The sequence below is a fragment of the Varroa destructor genome, unplaced genomic scaffold (genome assembly GCF_002443255.2).
Source record: "Varroa destructor unplaced genomic scaffold, Vdes_3.0 BEIS01000004.1, whole genome shotgun sequence".
NCBI lineage: Eukaryota > Metazoa > Arthropoda > Arachnida > Mesostigmata > Varroidae > Varroa > Varroa destructor.
The window spans coordinates 13,399,507-13,419,497 of record NW_019211457.1 but is presented as its reverse complement, the minus strand read 5'-3'; the positions used below and the strand labels follow the sequence as shown (position 1 = coordinate 13,419,497).

Here is a 19,991-nt window from a genome sequence, read left to right as displayed (position 1 = left end):
TTTGAAAGAAAATTTGGGTCACCCACTCAGCTAATTGAAATTACATCGGTTTTCAGAGGTCGAAGTTCCTTCGAGGCAGGATGAGGCCCGAAAGTGTCGATCAATCGCCTGTTTGGGTGCAGAACGGAGCACTTCCGGCAAAGCCAGCGGCATTTTCTTCCGCGTTCCAACAAAAGCGAAACCACTGACCCACCTTCCTCAGTGAGGTAGAACAGTCATCGAGCTGTTGAAATGGTTGATTGTAAGGCGGGTTTTCTGCGACACGACGATTTGAAAGCCAACAAGAGACCCAAATGCATTAACCAAGGTCATCTGCTCATGCATAACCATCAAAGGCAAAGTGCGGAAGCAACGAAACGGCGACGTTGATGCTCAGCTACTAGGATTGAATGCTACGGTAAACTTAAAAATGCCGGTTTCCGATTGAAGATAGTTGAATTGCCAATTGAGTAGCCTTGACTTTTAGAAGAACTTAATCTCAGCTCAGTAGTCATTTAATTCTTAGGTCGTGTAATTCACATAAAAAGTGGTCGGAAAAAGTGTGGTTTTGGGATTCCTATAGGAAATTCATGCACGCCTATGGGTAAATAGGTCGAGGTTGTCTAAGGATGAAAAGTGAGAATCCTTGAGGAACAACAGATCTGCCCGCTCTACCTTTTATTTCAATTGCAATATTATAGTAAAACATATAGAATTACTTGTGGGTAGAAGATTTGTTCGTTTGTATGACCATAATCTATCCGTGCACCGCTAAATTGTTCAAATAATAAATCAGTTAAATAAATCAGTTTATTTCCTTTAGTATACACCTGATTATTATATTGCAGTTGGTGTTTACCTGTATAAATTCGGTATATGTTTTCATAGGGATGATTAAAAAGAAGGATCAAACATGGTTAGGTAAGCGGTCCACATTATCCGATATTTGCGCCTACGAATAACTTCCTGGACCGGTGATAGACGCTTCTCAAGGACAAGTCTTTGACGGAACAACGGGTCCTATACTGGAAAGAACTGAAGATCTTAAACATGATAGCTCCAAATTATTTACAGTCTGCGCATCCAGCCATGAAAAGTTCTTTGTGACGAAGTGTCATTGGACAAGCTGTTGTTCCGCACTTAAATTTCACTTATGTATATATATATACAATTCTAATATTTCTCTTAAGAAAATCATTCCGTCCTCGCTTATGTGTAACATTGCAAGTGTGAGGACTAAACCAGCATCGCAGTTTTTAAGGTGAGATGCCGACGCAAGCTTTTCGGGCAAGGTTCCTTTCTAAACTTAGTAGCCTGTAGTTACACTTAGTTATTCAAGCCGTCATAATCATCATCATAAAATTGATTGCTTTGATGATGCTGGGCAAACATTGCGCGCTTACTTGTTAATTATTACAGAAGCCGCCTATTGTGGACGACGTTTTTTCAATCTAAGTAGTCACAAAATATAATGGTCCAATAAGATTGTTTTTTGGGGGGTTAAGACAAGTTTGGCAAACCTTCGTTGTTTATATTTGGTGCAATCTTTTGTTGATACAATTCTGTTAGCATATGCGTACCTTTAAGCGTGTATGATTCTGCGTTTTACCCAGTGTTGTGAGTTAAGACTTAAAAAATCTGAAGACAATAGGCATAAAAGGTAAATCCGAATCTACAACTTAATTACTCTTCCCTTGTTCAAGAGTTGTTCAGACGAACCGTTCACAAACACATTCGATAAGAGTTTTTCTATATGTCATTCGGAGGCTAAAAGCGACCCCTAACTAAGCTTTCGATAAAGGTATGTTGTATAGTCATGCGGAAGACGGGCCACTCTAATGTCTTGGATGTTAGTGCGCTATGTAAGCCAGTGCTTTATTAATGTTCACATTTTTCAAATGAGTCTTATATGTCCTTTCATTGCTTTTATTACAGTCGGGACAATCTTTATAATTATGTGCAAGCTGTCGTTGCAATCTTTGTTTGAGAAAAGTCGAATACAATAATGACCAAATTTAAACTGTAGATAGAGCTCAACAGTGTGGTTTATTATGTGCACGTTTGCAGGTTTAACGATTAATTACGATAATCAGCTGTACTTAATTTTGAAGACCTAATTCCTATAGTAAGATATGATCACACAACCAGATTCCACTTGTGACCGGTGGCGCCATCTATGGTACAAAGAGGCAAACATTTTAATGCCAATAATTAGAATGCTGCAACTAGTGGTGCGGCTACAAGTTGTTTACGCTTTTCTAGTTCGAAAACTATCAACTAAATATGTATGTAAATCTATTGGTATAATGTCATAACTTGAATTGAACAAAGCAGTATTGGAACCACAGGACGATGCCAAGGTGCCCATTCTAATTAATCTACAGTGTCGACGTAATAAAATTCGAAGAGATAGAAACTTACAAATAAGCGAAAATAAATGAGTGTGGCTTTTGAGGTAGCTTGTAATCACTTGAGCAGAAAAACTTAAACTGAACGCTAAAAAACAAGCGAATACAATACAAGGAAGGCGCGAAATGTCCTTGTTTTTCTAAAGTAATGTAATATTATTATTATAGTCCCGTATATGATGTTCATGTACAACGATACAAATACCAAATCGTTTCTTACAACATAATTTTTGTACAGTCACAAAATTCCATGGAAGAATAGAAAACAAGTAATAATACCTGCATGCTAACCGAACGCGGTGTTCATAATTTGTAAATATGTCCATCAGACAATTAGCAGCATGTTACGCTTAAACAACAAACGCATATCGTCGACGCAGGGGGCGAGTGATTCTTAAAAAAAAAATGAACCATTTTGAACATAGCGATTTTTGACTACGAACTCGAATAGGAAATTTCAGCTACTCTTATAATTTAAGCTAAAATATCACACCAATTCTGCGCCATAAAAAGCGACTGAACAAACTAAAACATATAAAAAAACGTCTAAAAAAAACGCCAAAGACATTACAGTCGCTAGCGATAGCTAGTCGTCCCCCAGATAGTAGATATACATATGCTCCAAGGCGACGTGATTTCCTTCTGTTCCAACAGGTTTACTCATTTTTATAAACAGTCTCCTTTAATGATGTCGTTCTACATAGATGTTCCGTCCGTGCACAGGATTTTTACATCCTAGATAGTGAAAGTATTCTTCTGGAAGGTCAAGGCTCTGTAAGTCAACTTCTTCACATCTTTCGATATAATCCTCTTGCTCGCTGTATTGAAGTGACACACATCTAAATATGTGCGAAATTCTCAATGGAGCACACTATTACTCTTAATTAGTTTTTTTCACCTGAGACAGCGCTGCCTAATCCGGTTTGTCAAGTGTTAACAGAAGCATAAAACGAGTTGGCAGTTCGAGAAACCTACCTGAAGCGCCTGTAAACGTAGGCGAAACCGGGAATTTTTCAGCTACATGGCCATTGCAGTAGATGACGGCGGCTAGCCAGTTTACTCAGATCCTCTCAAGGCGCAACACGCCGTTTTCTTTTCGTCGTCGAAATACATGGTAGTTTGCTAATTCCATCAATCAAAATCAGTGCCCTGAAGTAGACCGCAGCAAATACATATCCCGCTTCATAGTAGTAGCATTCAGGTTGCAGTAATCACCGCAGAAAAGCATTTTCCATTCTATTTCTTTAGGAGAATTTGAAAGCAGTACTAGTGACTACATGGTGGTTCGATGGTACCCTTGTGCAGTGTGGCTTGAGTCTCGTCATTAATCGGTAGGTATGTCTGTCAGGTTGGCCAAGAGGTTGGCTACACTGGCCGTCAGAGGAAGCACGAGGCGACCATGAGACACCCCTCACATGAGTAAGTTGAAGCCAGGAGAAAAAACTTTCCCTCTCAAAGCCGGTATTACCTCGGTAAACTTCATATATAGTCGATTGCTTTGACAGGGCAATTGCCCGAGTCTGTGAGTACCACTTGTCACAAGCACCGACATTCGTGCGTACTTCGCTATGCCAGGATACATAGGTGCCCTCTAACGAACAGCTTTGAATAAAACAGTCCATGAATGTGCCATTTAGACACACACACAACTGCCTGGAGTGATATATTAGTATAAATTAGAGCATCCACAAAGAACTCCTTCACGAGCTTGTTGTTAAGAAAATTTCGTTAAAACGTTGTTAACCATATTGCTGATGGTGCCTAAACTAGATATCTGGGTGTGCTAGCCGTCGTATAGGTATGGAGGCGTCAGTGGCCTCGTTATAGCACGCTAATAAAGCTCCTTTGCCAAGTCTGATGTTACCTCGGCACGTCAGTCTCGTTTCAACAGGTTTGTCTCCATCACTAATTCACTTTCGTTCGTTCCACTCTCATCCGGTATCTCGAAGTCCCAGTACAGGCGGAGGCGCCCGAAATGAAGTGGTTGCAAACGTAGCATATTTCTTTAGACGAATGTATAGAGGCCTTTTTGTCTGTCTTGTGTAACCACAGTACGGGCATGATATCGCTCTCCGTTAAAATTTCTTGAATGGTTTGGTCCTGAGTTATTCCCATGTAGCCGAAATAGTTACGAATGATGTCTTTAACGGGCTATTAGAGCTTGGAGTTCGGTGATCCCTGCTTCAATCGCATTCAATGTGGCTGCGCCCTGACGCCTGCTGCGCGCCGGTCAAAGCGTTAATCCACTCTGCAAACAGAGTTAATGCTTGTCGTATATTTATGTCAGATTCCACTTGATATCAAACAGACTTTTAAATATATAGATACATTTCATACCTTTATAGCCATTATTTATTAGAAAAGCCATTTTCTCTCTCTGCCTTGGTATTACTTCAAATCGTTTTTATTAGGTGGTACACCTACATAGGTATTCCTTATGCAAATGGTAGCCATCTCTACATATTCATACCTATATAGAAAGGCATACACTGAACCCCTCTTCGATGTGTATCAAAGTGGGGTTGCGGTTACACCCGCAATAAAAGAGGGACCGGCAAATATTTTATGGACTTCTTGATATTAAAAGAGAAGTCGTAGCTGAATATGACGTATTCAAACAACTCTTTTAGTGTAGAGGGGTGCTTACCTGTTCGAGTGTAAAGCTGCGCTTGGAGAACGTGAAGCTTGACGAATCCTTGAGTACAGTAGAACAAGAAAAGACAATGATTTACTATATTAAACACGCAACATGTTTTGCTGTAATATATACCGCTGCTGAGACGTATTAGCATGCGAAAAAAAAGACCTGTAGGAAAGCATGTGAGAAGTCTTTTCGCAAGCATCTCACCTCACTTATGTCTCCATCAGTTAAAAATATCGTAAGGTGCAAAAAATCAAGCACAAAGTTATACATTTTTTTTAAAATAATGAGGGTATAAAGAGGTACAAAAAAAAAAAGTTGAAACTTATTTCCTTTGATGACTTGCACTTAAGTTGACTTTACATTACACTGAGCAGAAAGAATAAGCTTGCGTATCTGACATCCCAGGGAACCTGAAGTGAACTAGCGGTACTAAATAAGTTTCGCATCAAATACATCACACCTCCAAATGTCTAACCATCTTTTTACATATATTTTTTAAGCTGACAGATTAATTTTTAGTAATGCTTATTATTTGGAATATTTATTGGAACTTGAGTACATTATTCAATCACACTTTTCGTGTACTCTGTGTCGCTGGCTAGTTGTTGACCGCAAGGGTTTCTAGGAGGTTTTTTTCAGTCTAAAGTCTAGCCCTTCCAGCCACTACACATGTTTTTTACTATATGAAAAAAATTCTCACCATCAGCTCTTGAATATAGAAACAGGGGGTCTGGTTCGATTAATGGGATCGAAGTTGGTATTGCTGGACCTATGTACAGTTCCCCAGTAAACCTGTAAAGGTATAGTACCACCTGTACTAGGTATCATACCCAGACTGCGCCGCTCCTTGTAGTCACTGTCATAACGATATACATATATCTATGGAAATCCAAAATATTATTAAATATACCAGCCACGGCTGTTTAAGCCGATAAACTAAAAATTGTTAGTCACTAAGTAATATGAACCATCTATCTATTGAATATCCAAATATGAAGTCTGGTTTAACTGTTTGCAAGTTCGCACTGTACGTGGAGACTATGAGACCTTACAAATGTTCCAGTTCGGTTTTCGTAGGCACTGTCTTTCAAGGTGAGTACTGAATATAAACAGTTTGGCGGGACTAAACACGAAATCGTCAGCTTTCGCCGTTGACTGTAAGAAGCATAATAAGGGCTGACTTTCCGACTAGATACACGAAAGCTGGCAACCCTTCACACAGCCCCCAAGGTTCCCGCGGCATTTTGTGCGAGCTTACTCCACATACCCATGATGTAACGAGTGACTGCTCTTATAAAGTCGAACGAACTTAATTCTGTGGTTCCGTAAAAGTATTTTGCACTGTACTTAGGAACATCGGAAGTAAACGCAATCAAAACATGTTGGAGGTACACTTCGTTTTGCATTAGAAGAGACCAGCCATTTAAGGCAGTGCAGTACTAAGGCAGTACCGGACATCTGCGTGCTCTGCATGTCGGGCATGAAGGACAGAGTAGAACATACTCTTCTTCACTGCCAGGCACTTAAAGCGGTCAGAGATAAACAGGTACACAGAGAAGTAACAACAAAGGGCAGTAGTAAGGGGATGGTGGATATGATGACAAAGGACAGGACGAACTGGGCCAAAGTTACGGCTTTCTTTGACGATATTATGAAAAGAAAAGAAAAACTAGAAAGGATGAGGCGTAAGAGAATAGTTGAAGGGCAGACCCGAAACAATAATGGGCCCGCACAACACCTAGAATTAACAGAAGTACAGGGAGTATGATTCCCCTCGAGATCTAGAGTTTCTGGTCTAGAGGAAAGCCTGAATGGAGGATGGACTGGAACGGCTCAAAGGGAAGGATGATGAAATAACCGTTCCTGCAAGTCATGGTTTCGAAGCAATATCAAACATATCCTGAACCATGGCCCAAGCTGATAAAGGGGTCCAGGGTTTAGTGGGTGAGAGTCCCACGGTACGGGACAAAACACAATTCAGTGATGTCCGGTCTGCATAATGCATTTGCCCTTAAACTCCAAAAAAAAAAGTACCGGACGTAAAACTCAAAATGTTTATTTTACCAAACGCAGACTTGCAAAAGTACCCTATACGACCTTAATCAAGCTCTGTGTAGTTCCCTGGCCTAAACCAGTATTATTCTTAGTAAATTGGTAGAATCTCTAGCACCATGCGAGCGGGAACTTAGAAATGAACACTATGTGCAAGCAGGCATGTATATATTAAATTTCTTTGTAAAGTAGTCAACTTTGCTTGTAGACAGAAACTGTATAATATTGTAATCTAAAAGCTTGCCAACGACATTATAACTTTAACACCACACGGTAAACCAGTAACCACGATTTTCCGATTCTTTAGAAAACGTTCATTGCAAAAAGGCGTAACTCCAAAGCGAATCGATAAGTACGTTTGAAACTGAATCTCCTGGTAAGGCGATTTTATAATATATAGTGATTGATGTATGTAAAACGTAATTTGTTAGCTTTCATCCGTTAATAACGGTGTGTGCCAAACCGAAAATGTATATCTAAGAAGTCTTGATAACCCTTTCACAAAAGTATTTACAATGATCCTACGCCGAATCATTTCAAGAGGCTATAAAATTAACTATGGTAAAATTAAGCTCATATCTTCTATTGGTATCACTGCTTAATCAGATAGCGTTAATGAAAAATAGAAAACACAGATCAATATATAATAATATCTTATAAAATGACTTATTTTGGCTTAAAATCTCTTATAGATTTACATTTTATTTTACAACCTGGTAATTGATCGCCATACTTTCATTGCCGACTGCGCCGAAAGCACCTAATCTCGAAATAGTAATCTCGAACGCGCGCTTTTTTAATAAAAAACAAACAGGTTCTTTAATGCAGTTTAAAGATTTTTGTAACATAACAAGTAAACCTTCAGATTGTCGTTACATGTCTTTAGCGTATTTTGTTATGAGAAATATTTACTTTTCGTTTACTTTCATAATGAATTATTTATTTTACCTGAATTATGACAGTAAAATTAATAAAAATTAATTTATATAAATTCTTAATGACAGTAATAAACCTAACTCTTGAAATACTTGGATAATAACGTATTGCATTTTTTATTTAATTTAAGTAGAAATATTGCTTTTGAGATCATTTAATGATTTCTAATAAAGGCAGCTTAATCATGTAACCATCTGTAATAACATTTTGCACCGATATCAATTGTACTTTAATTGTATTATCTGATATAGGCAAACAACAATACATAACGCGTACTGAATGTACATTGAGATGTACGGGGGTGTAGCTCAGATGGTAGAGCGCTCGCTTAGCATGCGAGAGGTACGGGGATCGATACCCCGCACCTCCACGTCAACATTTTCTTTTTTTTTTTTTTAAATTTGAAGTTATAAAGCACACATCATAGAGGTCGAATCTAAACCACGCTTGCAATTATCTTCAATTGGAATGAAACATTGACCACATCGCTATATGAAAAAATGACCATAGGCTATATAACCAATTGCTGGGTATTTCCAGATCAGGCTCATCTAATCACCCTTGTCAAGCCGTGCTTCAAGCACTTGAAATACATGCATTTATGACAACTCGGCCTATTAAGCTTTGTATGCTACCTTATGTTGAATTCACAAATATCAATTACTTCTTGACAAAACGATATTATATTTATCTTTTATTTATTCACACCAGTGGTCCAGTCTACATTCAGATTACGATTATGATGAAAGCTTTTGTGTTGAACTACTGTATGTCGTTGACGCCAAAAATATATTAATTGCCAAGGAACAACTATGCAGGTACGATTTCCAAGAAAACGTATTCTATGGCTTTTCTGTTTTTGTAGTTAATTTGCCAATTAGTATATACTAACAATGCTGTAGAAGGAACTGACGGACATATAATTTCGATATATCGTTATTTGTCTCGCATGTTTTTCTTTAGTTAGTATTAGAAGTTTTCTATGTGAGTATATAAATTAAATTTACCAATTTCTTACTTAGGAACCTTTTGCTAACTTTTGCTAACGGCCGATGCCCCACGTCTCCGGAGACGGCCGTGATCGTATAGTGGTTAGTACCTTGCGTTGTGGCCGCAATAACCCAGGTTCGAATCCTGGTCACGGCAATGTTTTTCTATTAACTTAGCTTACCGTTTTTTAGATATTTCTACGACATTTTGACCTCGACACCAACTAGTTTCCGCTAATATTATGAGGACAATCTTCATGAGAAGAATAATTTAATCATAGCCTACTGAACCAGGACCGATGCCTTAAGCTGGTTTTGAAAGAACTGGCTTACGGATACCAGCCCAACTAAGTCTGTTGGATATTATCGGGTGTCAGGTTGATCAGCTGGGTAATCACAGCTGCCGCGCAAACTGATCCAGATGCGTAATGACAAGTCTCGCGATGGCACGCGCCGCTCAGACACGATAATGCCGTTTAAAAAACTAAAACGCCAGATCCGTAGTAACGTCTCCTGCAATAAGGCAACTTTCGTTTTCAAATAAGTCGACCTTGCTAACTAGATCTAAAATTGTGTTTTAACTTAGATCAGTTTAAAAACGTATGTTGCGTAGGAAACTGCACATATGTATAGCGTAATAATTCTCATTTTTTCAGGATTGGATTTTGCATTGGAACTTACGTATGTATCAATTTCGCTTATTTCGAAAAAAAATTGTAGAATTCAGAAACTACGCGTTTGAGTAAAACTTTTGCATTATAGGGGGATTGAATTCGCAAAGTGGTCTGATCTATTATGTGGTATCGAGGAATACGCACATATCTATATGTTATTATTATTATATATATATATATATATATATATATATATATATATATATATATTATATACATATGTATTATGTCAAAAATAAGGAATTATTCATCATTAAACTTTAGTTTTGCTATATTTATGAAACGAGCATTGATATATCTATATTCATTTCCTTATACGTTACAAATATCTAGTTTGTGGTTCATCAATAACAGATCGAGACAGGCAACATAGAAAACCGTCAATTTTTTTTAGTATATGGTTTGTTTTTTCTTTTGTAAAAATATATTTCGTGTTCAGTTAAAACGTTTTTGGAAGCAGAAAATAGAAATACGTTTACAGGAAACAGTTCACTGTTCTTCTTTCTTCTTTTTACTACCATAGCACTAACAATAACTTGCCAAAATTATGTGTACTCAGGCTCCGGTGAGATTCGAACTCACGATCTCCTGTTTACTAGACAGGCGCTTTAACCAACTAAGCCACGGCGCCACGCGACATCCTGCTGGGATCCATCATTTTGTATCACGTCGGATTTTTCAGAACAAATGCCCTGAAAAATACTACATCACGATCGCATAAACGTATCACCCTATCTACTATTTATTTGAGCAAGCAATAACGCTAAGTGAAATTAGAAAGAAAAGAGGAATGTTTTTTGTGTTCTTTGATGACAGCATATGTCGGCAATATTAGTATACGACTAGTGAAATATTGGGCAAGTAATTACGCGATAATATACTTTCTCCATGTGAGTGATATTTCCACTGCCATTCTTGACAAACCACAGTTGATCGCTTTAATCTGATGCTGCGTACCGGACTGGTTAAAGTCAGAAGGCACTTCCAATACAAAATCTCCGGTTACGTTGACAATACGCGATAATATTGCCCCTAAGCCGGTTTATTTTTTCTTCCTGAACCTAGCCGCATTAACGCATGATCTCTATCCCCGTTAACGATAAATAGAAGCCCACGTGAAACCTTGTATTGGAAGTACGCGGGGGAGGTATTTATATATAGTCTATCAAAAGCGCGTGCAGAATTCAAAATGGCCGAATAAACAGCCTTATCAGTGCTAGTTCGTTGTAAAAGTAGTTAAAATGTGTATGACGGCATTCGATACTGCAAAGAAAATAGACAAATAGTCTATTTAATCTGAAATAAGGGGTCTTCTAATTTCAGTTGAAACATTTTCATTTTTATTATCACTTGTGGAAAAAGCTAGCAAAAGTCAATGGAGACATATTCTAGGAATGCATGTAAGTTTTTCGTAATCGCATTTCATTCATAATATACTGTTAATCGATTGACGGCGTTCGATTGACTGAATGTATTAAAAATATTTCTAATTTTACCACAACTAATCAATTCTCGTGAATATTAGGTCGTGTAGAGCGTGTATTAAAAATATGCGCGTTGAACGCGCTTAATAAAACACCTCCCCACCCATTTACCACTAATTCAAACATGTTTCAGCTTTTAACCTGTTCCCAGCATAAGGCCACAGGAGCTCATACCTACTGCGTATTCTGTTTTTGGGCGCTGGTTTTTCAAAATGAAAAAAAAGTGACAGCAGGCAGTACTGCGCTCATAGCAGACGACGCAGACCCTTCCTTGCAATCGTATCAATACCACCAATAACATCGCAGCTAACCTGTGTCTACCATTGCTGGGGTAAAGTTCATTATGCTTTGATGATTCTACGAGATGCTGTAATCGTGATTCACTAGTGCGACAGTCTACATTTGCGTCGTATGTACGTGGACGTGGCTAGTACCTAATTGTTAAGCCCAAGGACGTACCCAAGCCCGTCGAGACCTGACCCACCTGATCTCTTTAATGGGTTACAGTTACAAATCCGTTTGAAGTGGAACCTTTTTGCCAAGCTATATTATATCTGTCGATTAAAAGAAACCAGTGAGAAAATAGCACAGCTGGAAAATTTTGGTCGACCGCCTTAGGGAGTAATCGTTTCGATGACAATCAGCCAACACAGAGCTTCGTCAGCGGGACTAAACCCCTAGAAGTCCAAACCAGACAAACCAAAAAGGCCAGGTTCTTGGCGTGAAAGTTGGCTCGACCAAACCTCTATTTCTACTGTGGTTGGTCTTCGTAAGACCCTAACAACTAGCAGGTGGCTAACTGTTTCTGTAGGTTGTCTGATTAGCCCTTTGACATTAGAGCCGAGTGCAAAGAGCTGAAAGAATCTCTCCAACGTTGACAATCAAACGAGGGAAAATCGTCTCGAGGAAAATTGAATAGAGCTTTTAGAGCTCTCTGTCAATTTGTATCGAAACTTATCTATATAAATGTGAAGTACAGTTTTCGCAGTCAATTTCACTATATGGGAGTACGAACATTCTAGCAAAGGAAGTTGGAGATTCTACCCAGTTGGTTTTAAATGGGGTTGAGAAAAGTAGAGTAAAGCGATGAGGTTCTTAAGTGATTTGTAAGCAGTCACATTTTGTTGGGAGACCGAGATTATGTTGTTAGGTGTTGATCTGTTGATTTATTAACTTTCGGTCTACAGTTGTATGTTCTTGTTTCTTCAGCGTATACCGTCGGCTGGCCATGGCAGTTTTAGCAACGTGATCGATCAACCCACGCTAAGCCAACGACGACAGCGACATCAACAATTACAACAAATGCTACTAGATTTTTCGTACGCCCACTAAGCGACTGGATGCACGACTACCCATTTAGCTGCCACTCTCGCCAGGCGTCAGCTGATTGTATCTAACTGCTGTTTGGTAGCTGAACCAAGCCAGCGGCAGGCCGCTTGTGGACAGTGAGTCAGCTGCCTTCGATTAATTCGAATGATTAGATTGAGCTTGCTGGCCTCTGTAGCTCTCGGCACCCGCAGGCAAGCATTCGATGACTTAGACGTCCTGCAACGGGAGCGAGAACGTGGTGGCGATGTCTACTTCCTTGAGTGTGTAAAGTTGACGCTTTAAAAGAGCTACCGAAAACATGCGCTACTGATTTCGATCAAAGGTATCGATATTGAAAGCGGTTTAGTGGTACCTACCGACAACTGGTCGTGCGACCAATCCATTGTAGAAACAGGATCGTGCCGCGTATCGTCTTCCTTTTAGAATCAACGTGTTGTTACGTTACCCGGCATATGTCACTGAATAGTGGAAGTGAGCAGTGGTTTGTGGTAAAAATTTATCTACAGACTAATTGTTGACAAAAAAAAACGTAAAAAGTAATTAACCCTTCTACCAACTGACGCCAATTCGTTATAGTGTTGGATGAAGCAGAGTTCCCCCGTGCCTAGGTTACGACGAGAACACTGATTCAACGTTTGGTAAGGCCTTGTTTTTCGATTTCTCGATAAAAGAAATACCAGCAGCAACTACGGAAATAGAAACGCGACGTAGAACCAACAATAAGGCAAGGCAAGCTTGTGAAAAAAAAGGACATTATCAGTGAGTGTAGTTGGCTGTGGTGTCGTTCTAGGCACTGCTCGACGAGGTCGCGTCGAGCCGGCAAACATGTATTGCTTACAATGGCTTATACCTGTCCTGTTCATACCGAAACCGACAAATATTGTCCTACTACAGAATCAGGTAATTATATGCGTGTCTAAAGTTTGTGTTTGCGTTCAAGGTCATTACGGTCGATTTGTGAATGAAAGGAACTTGAAATAAGATTCACTATTGTTTGTCGTTGGCACTTGTCAGTAAGCAATATCGTTACCAAGTCATATAAGTCCTATCTCATCGAAAATATAAATTTGAGTCTTTATTGCTATAACTGCTAGTAGATCACTTTACCAGAATATTTAGATGCGCATTTATGAGATTGTGTTATCAATAACGTTTTTCCCACTATCTGGGGCTGTCTAGGGCCACTTAGTTAATTTTAACCTGTGTGGCTTACGCGTTTTATTTTTCCACAATTCTTGAACTACAGTTCTGGAAAAAGAACTTCCTACACCAGATTTTGTTAGACATCGAATAGTAAAACAAAACCGCTAGCTTCGATTCTTCCACTATCTTTTATGTACCGCAAGGTAGTATAACGTGGTATGAAGCGTCGCCCCATGAATAGCAAAAGCAATTAGCTTTCAGGTCCACTGATCGAGAATGAACGGAGATCCAATCTTGCAATATGGTTAAGCGTTCTATCGCAAACCAAAAAACACTTGCACGCGCTAGTAGAGAATTTCTCGTCACAAGTTTGAATCAGCACAAAAAAGTGAAATTTGTTAGATTTTGACTGCATGTTTGCTATAGGAGGCTGAATATGTTTTCAATTGAATTCGCAGTAAATTACCTATAATAAGAAACTTCATTAGCTTCCGTTGGACGTAAGCAAAATATTAGAAATGGCTTAAATGAACAAAGACGATAGGCGATGCGCTGACAGTAAATGTAAAAAAATTAGTCGCTGTGTGTTTTTGTTTTAATTAGGATAAAGCGGTTTCCTTTTAAGAAGTGGCTATAGTTCAAGTTGTTTCGAAAGGTGAGCTCAGTCGAGTATATTATCGTTTTAAACAGTCTATAGCGCTCTGAGCTGCTTCACTTGGAAAACTAAGCTAAGTCCCTATTTGATTTCGTTTTAGAAACTTGACGTACTTTAGGGTTTCAAGCTTTGTTAGTTTGAGCGAGCACCAAGACGATAACAAACTTGTACTGGGCCATATATTCGGTTAACCGTTTTTTACTTAGATGACTTTGAACTTTATAGTTGGCAGTAGTGGTCGCGTCGGGTCAGGACTAATGTCATTTGAAAGTTGTGGGTTGACAGTAGTAAATGTGCAAACATTGTGAAATGCCTTTAATCAAACCTGAGATAGGGCGTTTGGAGGACAAATGAAATGTTTGCAAAAAAAAATGGCCTTTTTTTCATTCCATTACGATAAAGGTACAAATGCTGTTTAGGCTAATGTTTTTATATTATTTTTATATATACATGTTTGTGACCGGGATACGTCATCGAAAAAAGCGGTCCCAAGATGGTTCCATCGCGTTCGTTTTGAAAGTTACTATACGAAAAACGTTCCTCATTTAGTTAAACCACACATGAAAAAAGTTTACGGAATTATCACAAAAATGAGAGTTATAACATAGACATAACCGTAACATCGACAAGGAGCTAAAAATCCATCATCAAATAGTTTTAAGCCATTTAAAGAAAACTGGCTATAAAATTTCGATGTTTGAGTACCATACGGATTGATGCAAAATGGTGATCGACCGTATTTCCGATTGCAACATGGAACCGAGCCATTTCTAACGCGTTTGACCGCAAGTGATAAAAAAGGAACCACGTATAACCATAATTAGAAAATAAAAGGAATAGAGAAGTATCCTGCACATTCTGTGGCAAGGCCCAGACTGATGCCAGAGAGGGTGGTCCCATATGTCTGGTAAGATGAGAAAGGAATCGTGCATTAAGAGTTTTAGCCGCCGCACAACAATTCATTCAACCCTCTACTGTCAACAACGAATGTGATTACAACAAGTCATTGAAAAAAATCAACTGGAACAAGTAAAATATAAAAGCGTCGTTTTCGATCCAGATAATGCAGAAGCACGTGAATCTTCACGCACGTGAAGTTCGATATCCTCAGAACTGCCTTAATGGTATTAATTTAGTTTTAGTGGAAGGAAACAAAAATCACTCAAAATATTCCGCCCAGAAACCACAGTTATCCAATGATTGAATTATGCTATTACATTAAAAAGAGCAGAAGTTCGTTGAAGTGGGGCATATTTGGTCTAGTAAGGCAATTTTAAAATATAAGAAAAGTTATGTTGATCTTGGTTTGAAAGCGGTCAACAGTATTTCGATAACCTATTATTTCACGCTGACTTCTCTTGAAGGCAACCCCAAAAAGGTCATCATATAAAATGACTAATAGTGATAAATATAATAGATAAAATGACTAATGATAAATTGGTTGAATTTTATTGTTGCGTTGATATTACTTTATTGGCCAGTAGAAATTTTGAAAGGACCACCTCGACCTTACGAGACCCTAGCCTTAGCGTTTAGGGTATCTAAAAAATTGTTGATGTAGCCTGGTTCTGATAGTCATGAAGATGGCGTTAGGAATATTCGAAAATGTTGAATTAAAATAATTCAAATATTTTTAGTAAAAGTATGTTTGTAATTTTAATTGTACTTAGCGCGATATTTGGCAGCACCGGTTGTTTGAATGTCAACTATTCAAGTATTAGGTAGATTGCTCTTTTGTGTTTTAAACAGTGTTTACAACTGAAATAGAGTCAGTGCAAAAGAGTTAGAACAGAAAAGGTGTATGTTTTCAATACCAGGCGGATAGTTGTTTGTGGAAATCGTATATAACACTTACATATGAAATGTTTCTCTATTGTTTTTAAATTATACTCGATCGCTGACATATATTTTCTATTCTTTTTGTTTCTCAAGCATAAAATGAGCGTCTTTTTTACAACGCCACTTCGTAACGCGACCTTTGTGCAAGAAATGGCTACTGTTCTCCATACATTTCATCGTCGAACTCACAGAAGTTGTCTTTTTGAAGCCAATACTATTGCCAAAGTTGGACGCTGCGCGTGAAATATTCTAAGCTGTTCTTTTTTGTTTTTACGTGCCTTGAGTTGGATGTATGGAAGTTTCTAGCCCTTTTAAAATCCTTTTATCATATTTACGTCTATCTATAAAGAACACAACTGGTTCTGTAACTTTTTCGAGGAAATAAATCGAATTTGTTAAAATTAGGGTATTTTAACTTAATTTAGCATTTCGCATGAAGATTTCTCTTTGATATAACCATAGTTTTTGGAACGAATCAGCATGCTGACCATACAGTTTATGCTCTACATCGCAAGTCACTTGGACCAGTATCCTACCCGCGCTTATGCACGAAGACCTAAAAACCGTTAGTTTGAAGAAAGTCTCTTTATGATAAAAAGAATCTTCATTTTGCATTTTTCAGAGTGGCAAAATACAAGTCGGAGTCATGTCAGAGTACCATCTAGTATTCGTGTGTCTCAGTAATGTAGATATATAGAAATAAATGAAGGGTATAGTTGAATTCTCTCACCACCGCAGCAATTTGCGTGTCTTCTGCAACTTGAACAGATAGGAAATAAAGGTTGTTTAACTATTAATGCACTTTTTATAGATTCAGTTTGAATTTAGTCATTGATATAGCGAGATTATCTTGAGTTTTAAAATTATATTCACAAGCATTGTTTTTAAGTTCTAATTTGAATTGTAGCTTATTTCAGGGCTAAATGGTAATCTAGTTAGGTTGCAACAGTCATTAATGAATCTAGTGTTACAAGTAATTTTTCAAAAAGATCCTTGCGTTCACAATGTAATGAATTTTCCGTCCAAAACCATTGGGCATCTTATGTTTGAGTTCAGTGTCTGCCGTTGTGTGTTCGAATTTTTCTGCGTTTTTACTTCCTTTGACCCTTTCTCTACTCTCCCATTACAGCTAATCAAATATCTTGCTCTGTTCTTCGTTTATTGCGGTGGCAAATCCACACATTGCAGGTAATGCTCCTCGTTTTCTACTTAGCGGGACTGTTTCTCGACCGGAAGCCATGCATCATCTGTTCGTTCATTTTTGTCGCGGCTATTCTCGCCATTTGCTATTCGGGAACGCTGGGCAATTGCCTCTTCTTTGGATCCCTGAACTGTAATTCGGTAGCGTGTGAATGCACGTCGCCGCCTGGCCACGTGGGGGCAACGTAGGGCGTAGAAAGTATTCGGAAGGTTCCTCGCCCTGGATGCCGTCCAACGAGCCTGTGGACACTGCAGATATGGCGAATATTTCACATTTACTATGTCAGTATACACGTGCATTAAGAAAGGTTCGTCTGGCCAACGTTAAAGGTGATAATCATCTGGGAAGGACGAGCGGTTGCTGTAACTCACTAATCCAATTTGCAAGATTTGTGGGATGCTCGGAGGCAGCGTATCTTGAAGCTCCAAAACGTCTTTAAGTCAGCCCTCGTTCAAGAAACGCATCAGAGGAACCCCCAACAACACCTTAGCACTCGAATGGGGGTATTAGGTAGAATAGGAAGTAATCAGTACATTTTTAGTTCAGTGTAGAAGAGCGGTGGGGTTATATGGGTGTGGAGAATAGTACACGATATGCCTTTGTTATAGTCGTAGGCAGAGATATGCAGAACAATTAGTTATTCTAGATAGAAACTAAGTAGATCAATAGAATGTGAATAGCGAAAAGATTGCATTCTTTTATTAGCGATAATAACAAACGTTTTGTTAAAAGCATTAAGAGTCAGCTGCTACCCAGATACCCGAAGCTGAGGGTTTCATCAACCAGTTGCACAGAATGAGTAATGGAGACATGGGATGAATCGGGCGCTAAGAAAATCTAAGTATCATATTCGTGCGAATATTTGTATGCACACATGCATTTAAGCAAGCAAGCAAGCAAACAAATCTAAAGGACAGTAATTGCATAATGACTCATCAATAGTCATGTTAATTCTCCTAACTTCTTCCGTGAAAAGGAAAGGTCAAAATAAGATGTTGAAATACGAATACGCTTTATGTAGCTAGAGCAGCTACAAGGACATTTTCTTCCAAAAGGAGGGTCGTCCAGAGTCCCTTTTATCAAATAGAGATTTAGACAACAAAATCGCTATTAATTTTCACTTGTTGGCTCCATAGCCGGCAGTGTTGACCGAGCTGACTATATTGATCAAAAGCCACCGAAACTTTGATTGCTCCCCTAGTTTTTTTTCTTTGTAACCATTGTAACCATTCACTAATTGTCATTGGCATATTTAATTGTTTAGTATGTATATTCTTGATCGTTACGGGTTTAGCCTGGCCGCCTGCAGTCGCGCTCGATACGGACGTCTTGTGTTTCTGTTCCGTGGAAGTGAGGCGAGTAAAACATTTTGTGCACGCAAGGTCGCTCTCAGTTAAGGTAACATAAAAGAAAAGAAGAGCAGGTTACCACACATATATAAATAGGCAAGGTTAACAAACCGAATGGAGCTTTCACTTGGAATTAACAAACTGCAGACTAATATTATGATCTATAGTTTAGGCTATATATACACCTCGTCCTTGTGTTTAACAAGTATAGTAGGTGACTGCGCAGTTGTTTGTAAGGTCTCGATACTGACGCGAAGACAATTTACTGTTGTTGCAGAAAAAATTTTTTGCGAGGACAGCTGTCGAAATACTTTAGGTTTTTTTGGTACAAGTGATATTCTTTTAGAAGGCCCAATCAGGTTTGATGTTGATCTATCCTTTTAGCTATGCGCTTGAGTACGAAGAAGTTGTACCATTTTCCTAGGAATTTTATGGAGAAAGTGGCATTTTACAGGATCTACTTCAATAACAATAGATTATTTGAACGATGTTTGGATTAAACGACCCGAAGACGGTGGGTAATACGACCAAGAATGGCCATAAGCTAGCTATTAATAAGTAAAGCTGAAAAGGTCGTAATGATAAAGTCAGAATAAAAAACATATTTGAAATCGATGAAAATCAGTCCGGTATCAATTACTACCTACTTTAGCTATTTCAAAAGCATTCACTTGAACCTAATATTCAGGAAAAGTCTTAGAGAAATACGCTATTTGTCGTCCCAGTGAACTAAGATCTATGTGATAAAAGATTAGAATTTCAAAATCTTTAAGGTACTGAGTCGGTATTTGTACGACGAGGACACCAAACTTCTTGGAGTCATCTACAAGGAGGGTTCAATTTTTTTTAGCAACCTATAGGTCAGAGTCGACCACAAACAGATTAGATCGCACAAACGCAAATCTTTACTTATTTCAAGTCGATTATATTTACTTAATACGCACACATGCACAGCAGATAAGCTAACACTCATAAACATTTTGATTTGATGGACCTCAAATTTTTCGAAAATGGCCAACATGGCAGCTTACGTTGTACTGTTGCCGTAGCCAATTCAAAAGTGTCTTTTAGTTGGCGCCCTCTTAGAAATAACGTTACGCTAATAGTCACAAACTTGATTTCTAGCTTACAAACTTGAACATTTTCCTTTGAAACGACGTGTTATTGAGACGAACATGCTGGTACGAATACATACGAATTGGTTATACTGCCTAAAATCAACGCAGGGGTGGTACTTCCACTATAGCGTCGATTAGCCAGCTTAACATGCTTCAAGGTTTGCCTTTACGGCTTCCGTAAACGAACCGCA

At 38.5% G+C, this 19,991-nt stretch overlaps 1 protein-coding gene, 1 long non-coding RNA gene and 3 other non-coding genes across 5 annotated transcripts in view; 3 read left to right on the top strand and 2 right to left on the bottom strand.

Annotated features, from left to right (window-relative positions):
* Positions 1-855, top strand: part of LOC111249698 (uncharacterized) — a 49,484-nt gene extending 48,629 nt beyond the window's left edge. The window contains exon 7 of the mRNA XM_086987246.1: positions 57-855. Coding sequence (XP_086843372.1) covers positions 57-188 — 132 coding nt within the window. The 3' untranslated portion in view covers positions 189-855. The remainder of the gene's footprint in view (positions 1-56) is intronic.
* Positions 856-1,999: 1,144 nt separating this feature from the next.
* Positions 2,000-6,504, bottom strand: LOC111249697 (uncharacterized). Its single transcript, XR_015326509.1, has 5 exons — positions 6,084-6,504; positions 5,732-5,823; positions 5,035-5,082; positions 2,667-4,635; positions 2,000-2,153 (listed from the first exon to the last, which is right to left on the bottom strand). It is a non-coding gene; the product is annotated as an uncharacterized LOC111249697 (long non-coding RNA).
* A 1,812-nt stretch (positions 6,505-8,316) lies between these two features.
* Positions 8,317-8,389, top strand: TRNAA-AGC (transfer RNA alanine (anticodon AGC)). The gene has a single exon. It is a non-coding gene; the product is annotated as a tRNA-Ala (tRNA).
* A 704-nt stretch (positions 8,390-9,093) lies between these two features.
* TRNAH-GUG (transfer RNA histidin (anticodon GUG)) lies at positions 9,094-9,165 on the top strand. The gene has a single exon. It is a non-coding gene; the product is annotated as a tRNA-His (tRNA).
* Positions 9,166-10,239: 1,074 nt separating this feature from the next.
* TRNAT-AGU (transfer RNA threonine (anticodon AGU)) lies at positions 10,240-10,313 on the bottom strand. Its single transcript has one exon. It is a non-coding gene; the product is annotated as a tRNA-Thr (tRNA).
* Positions 10,314-19,991: the final 9,678 nt, after the last annotated feature.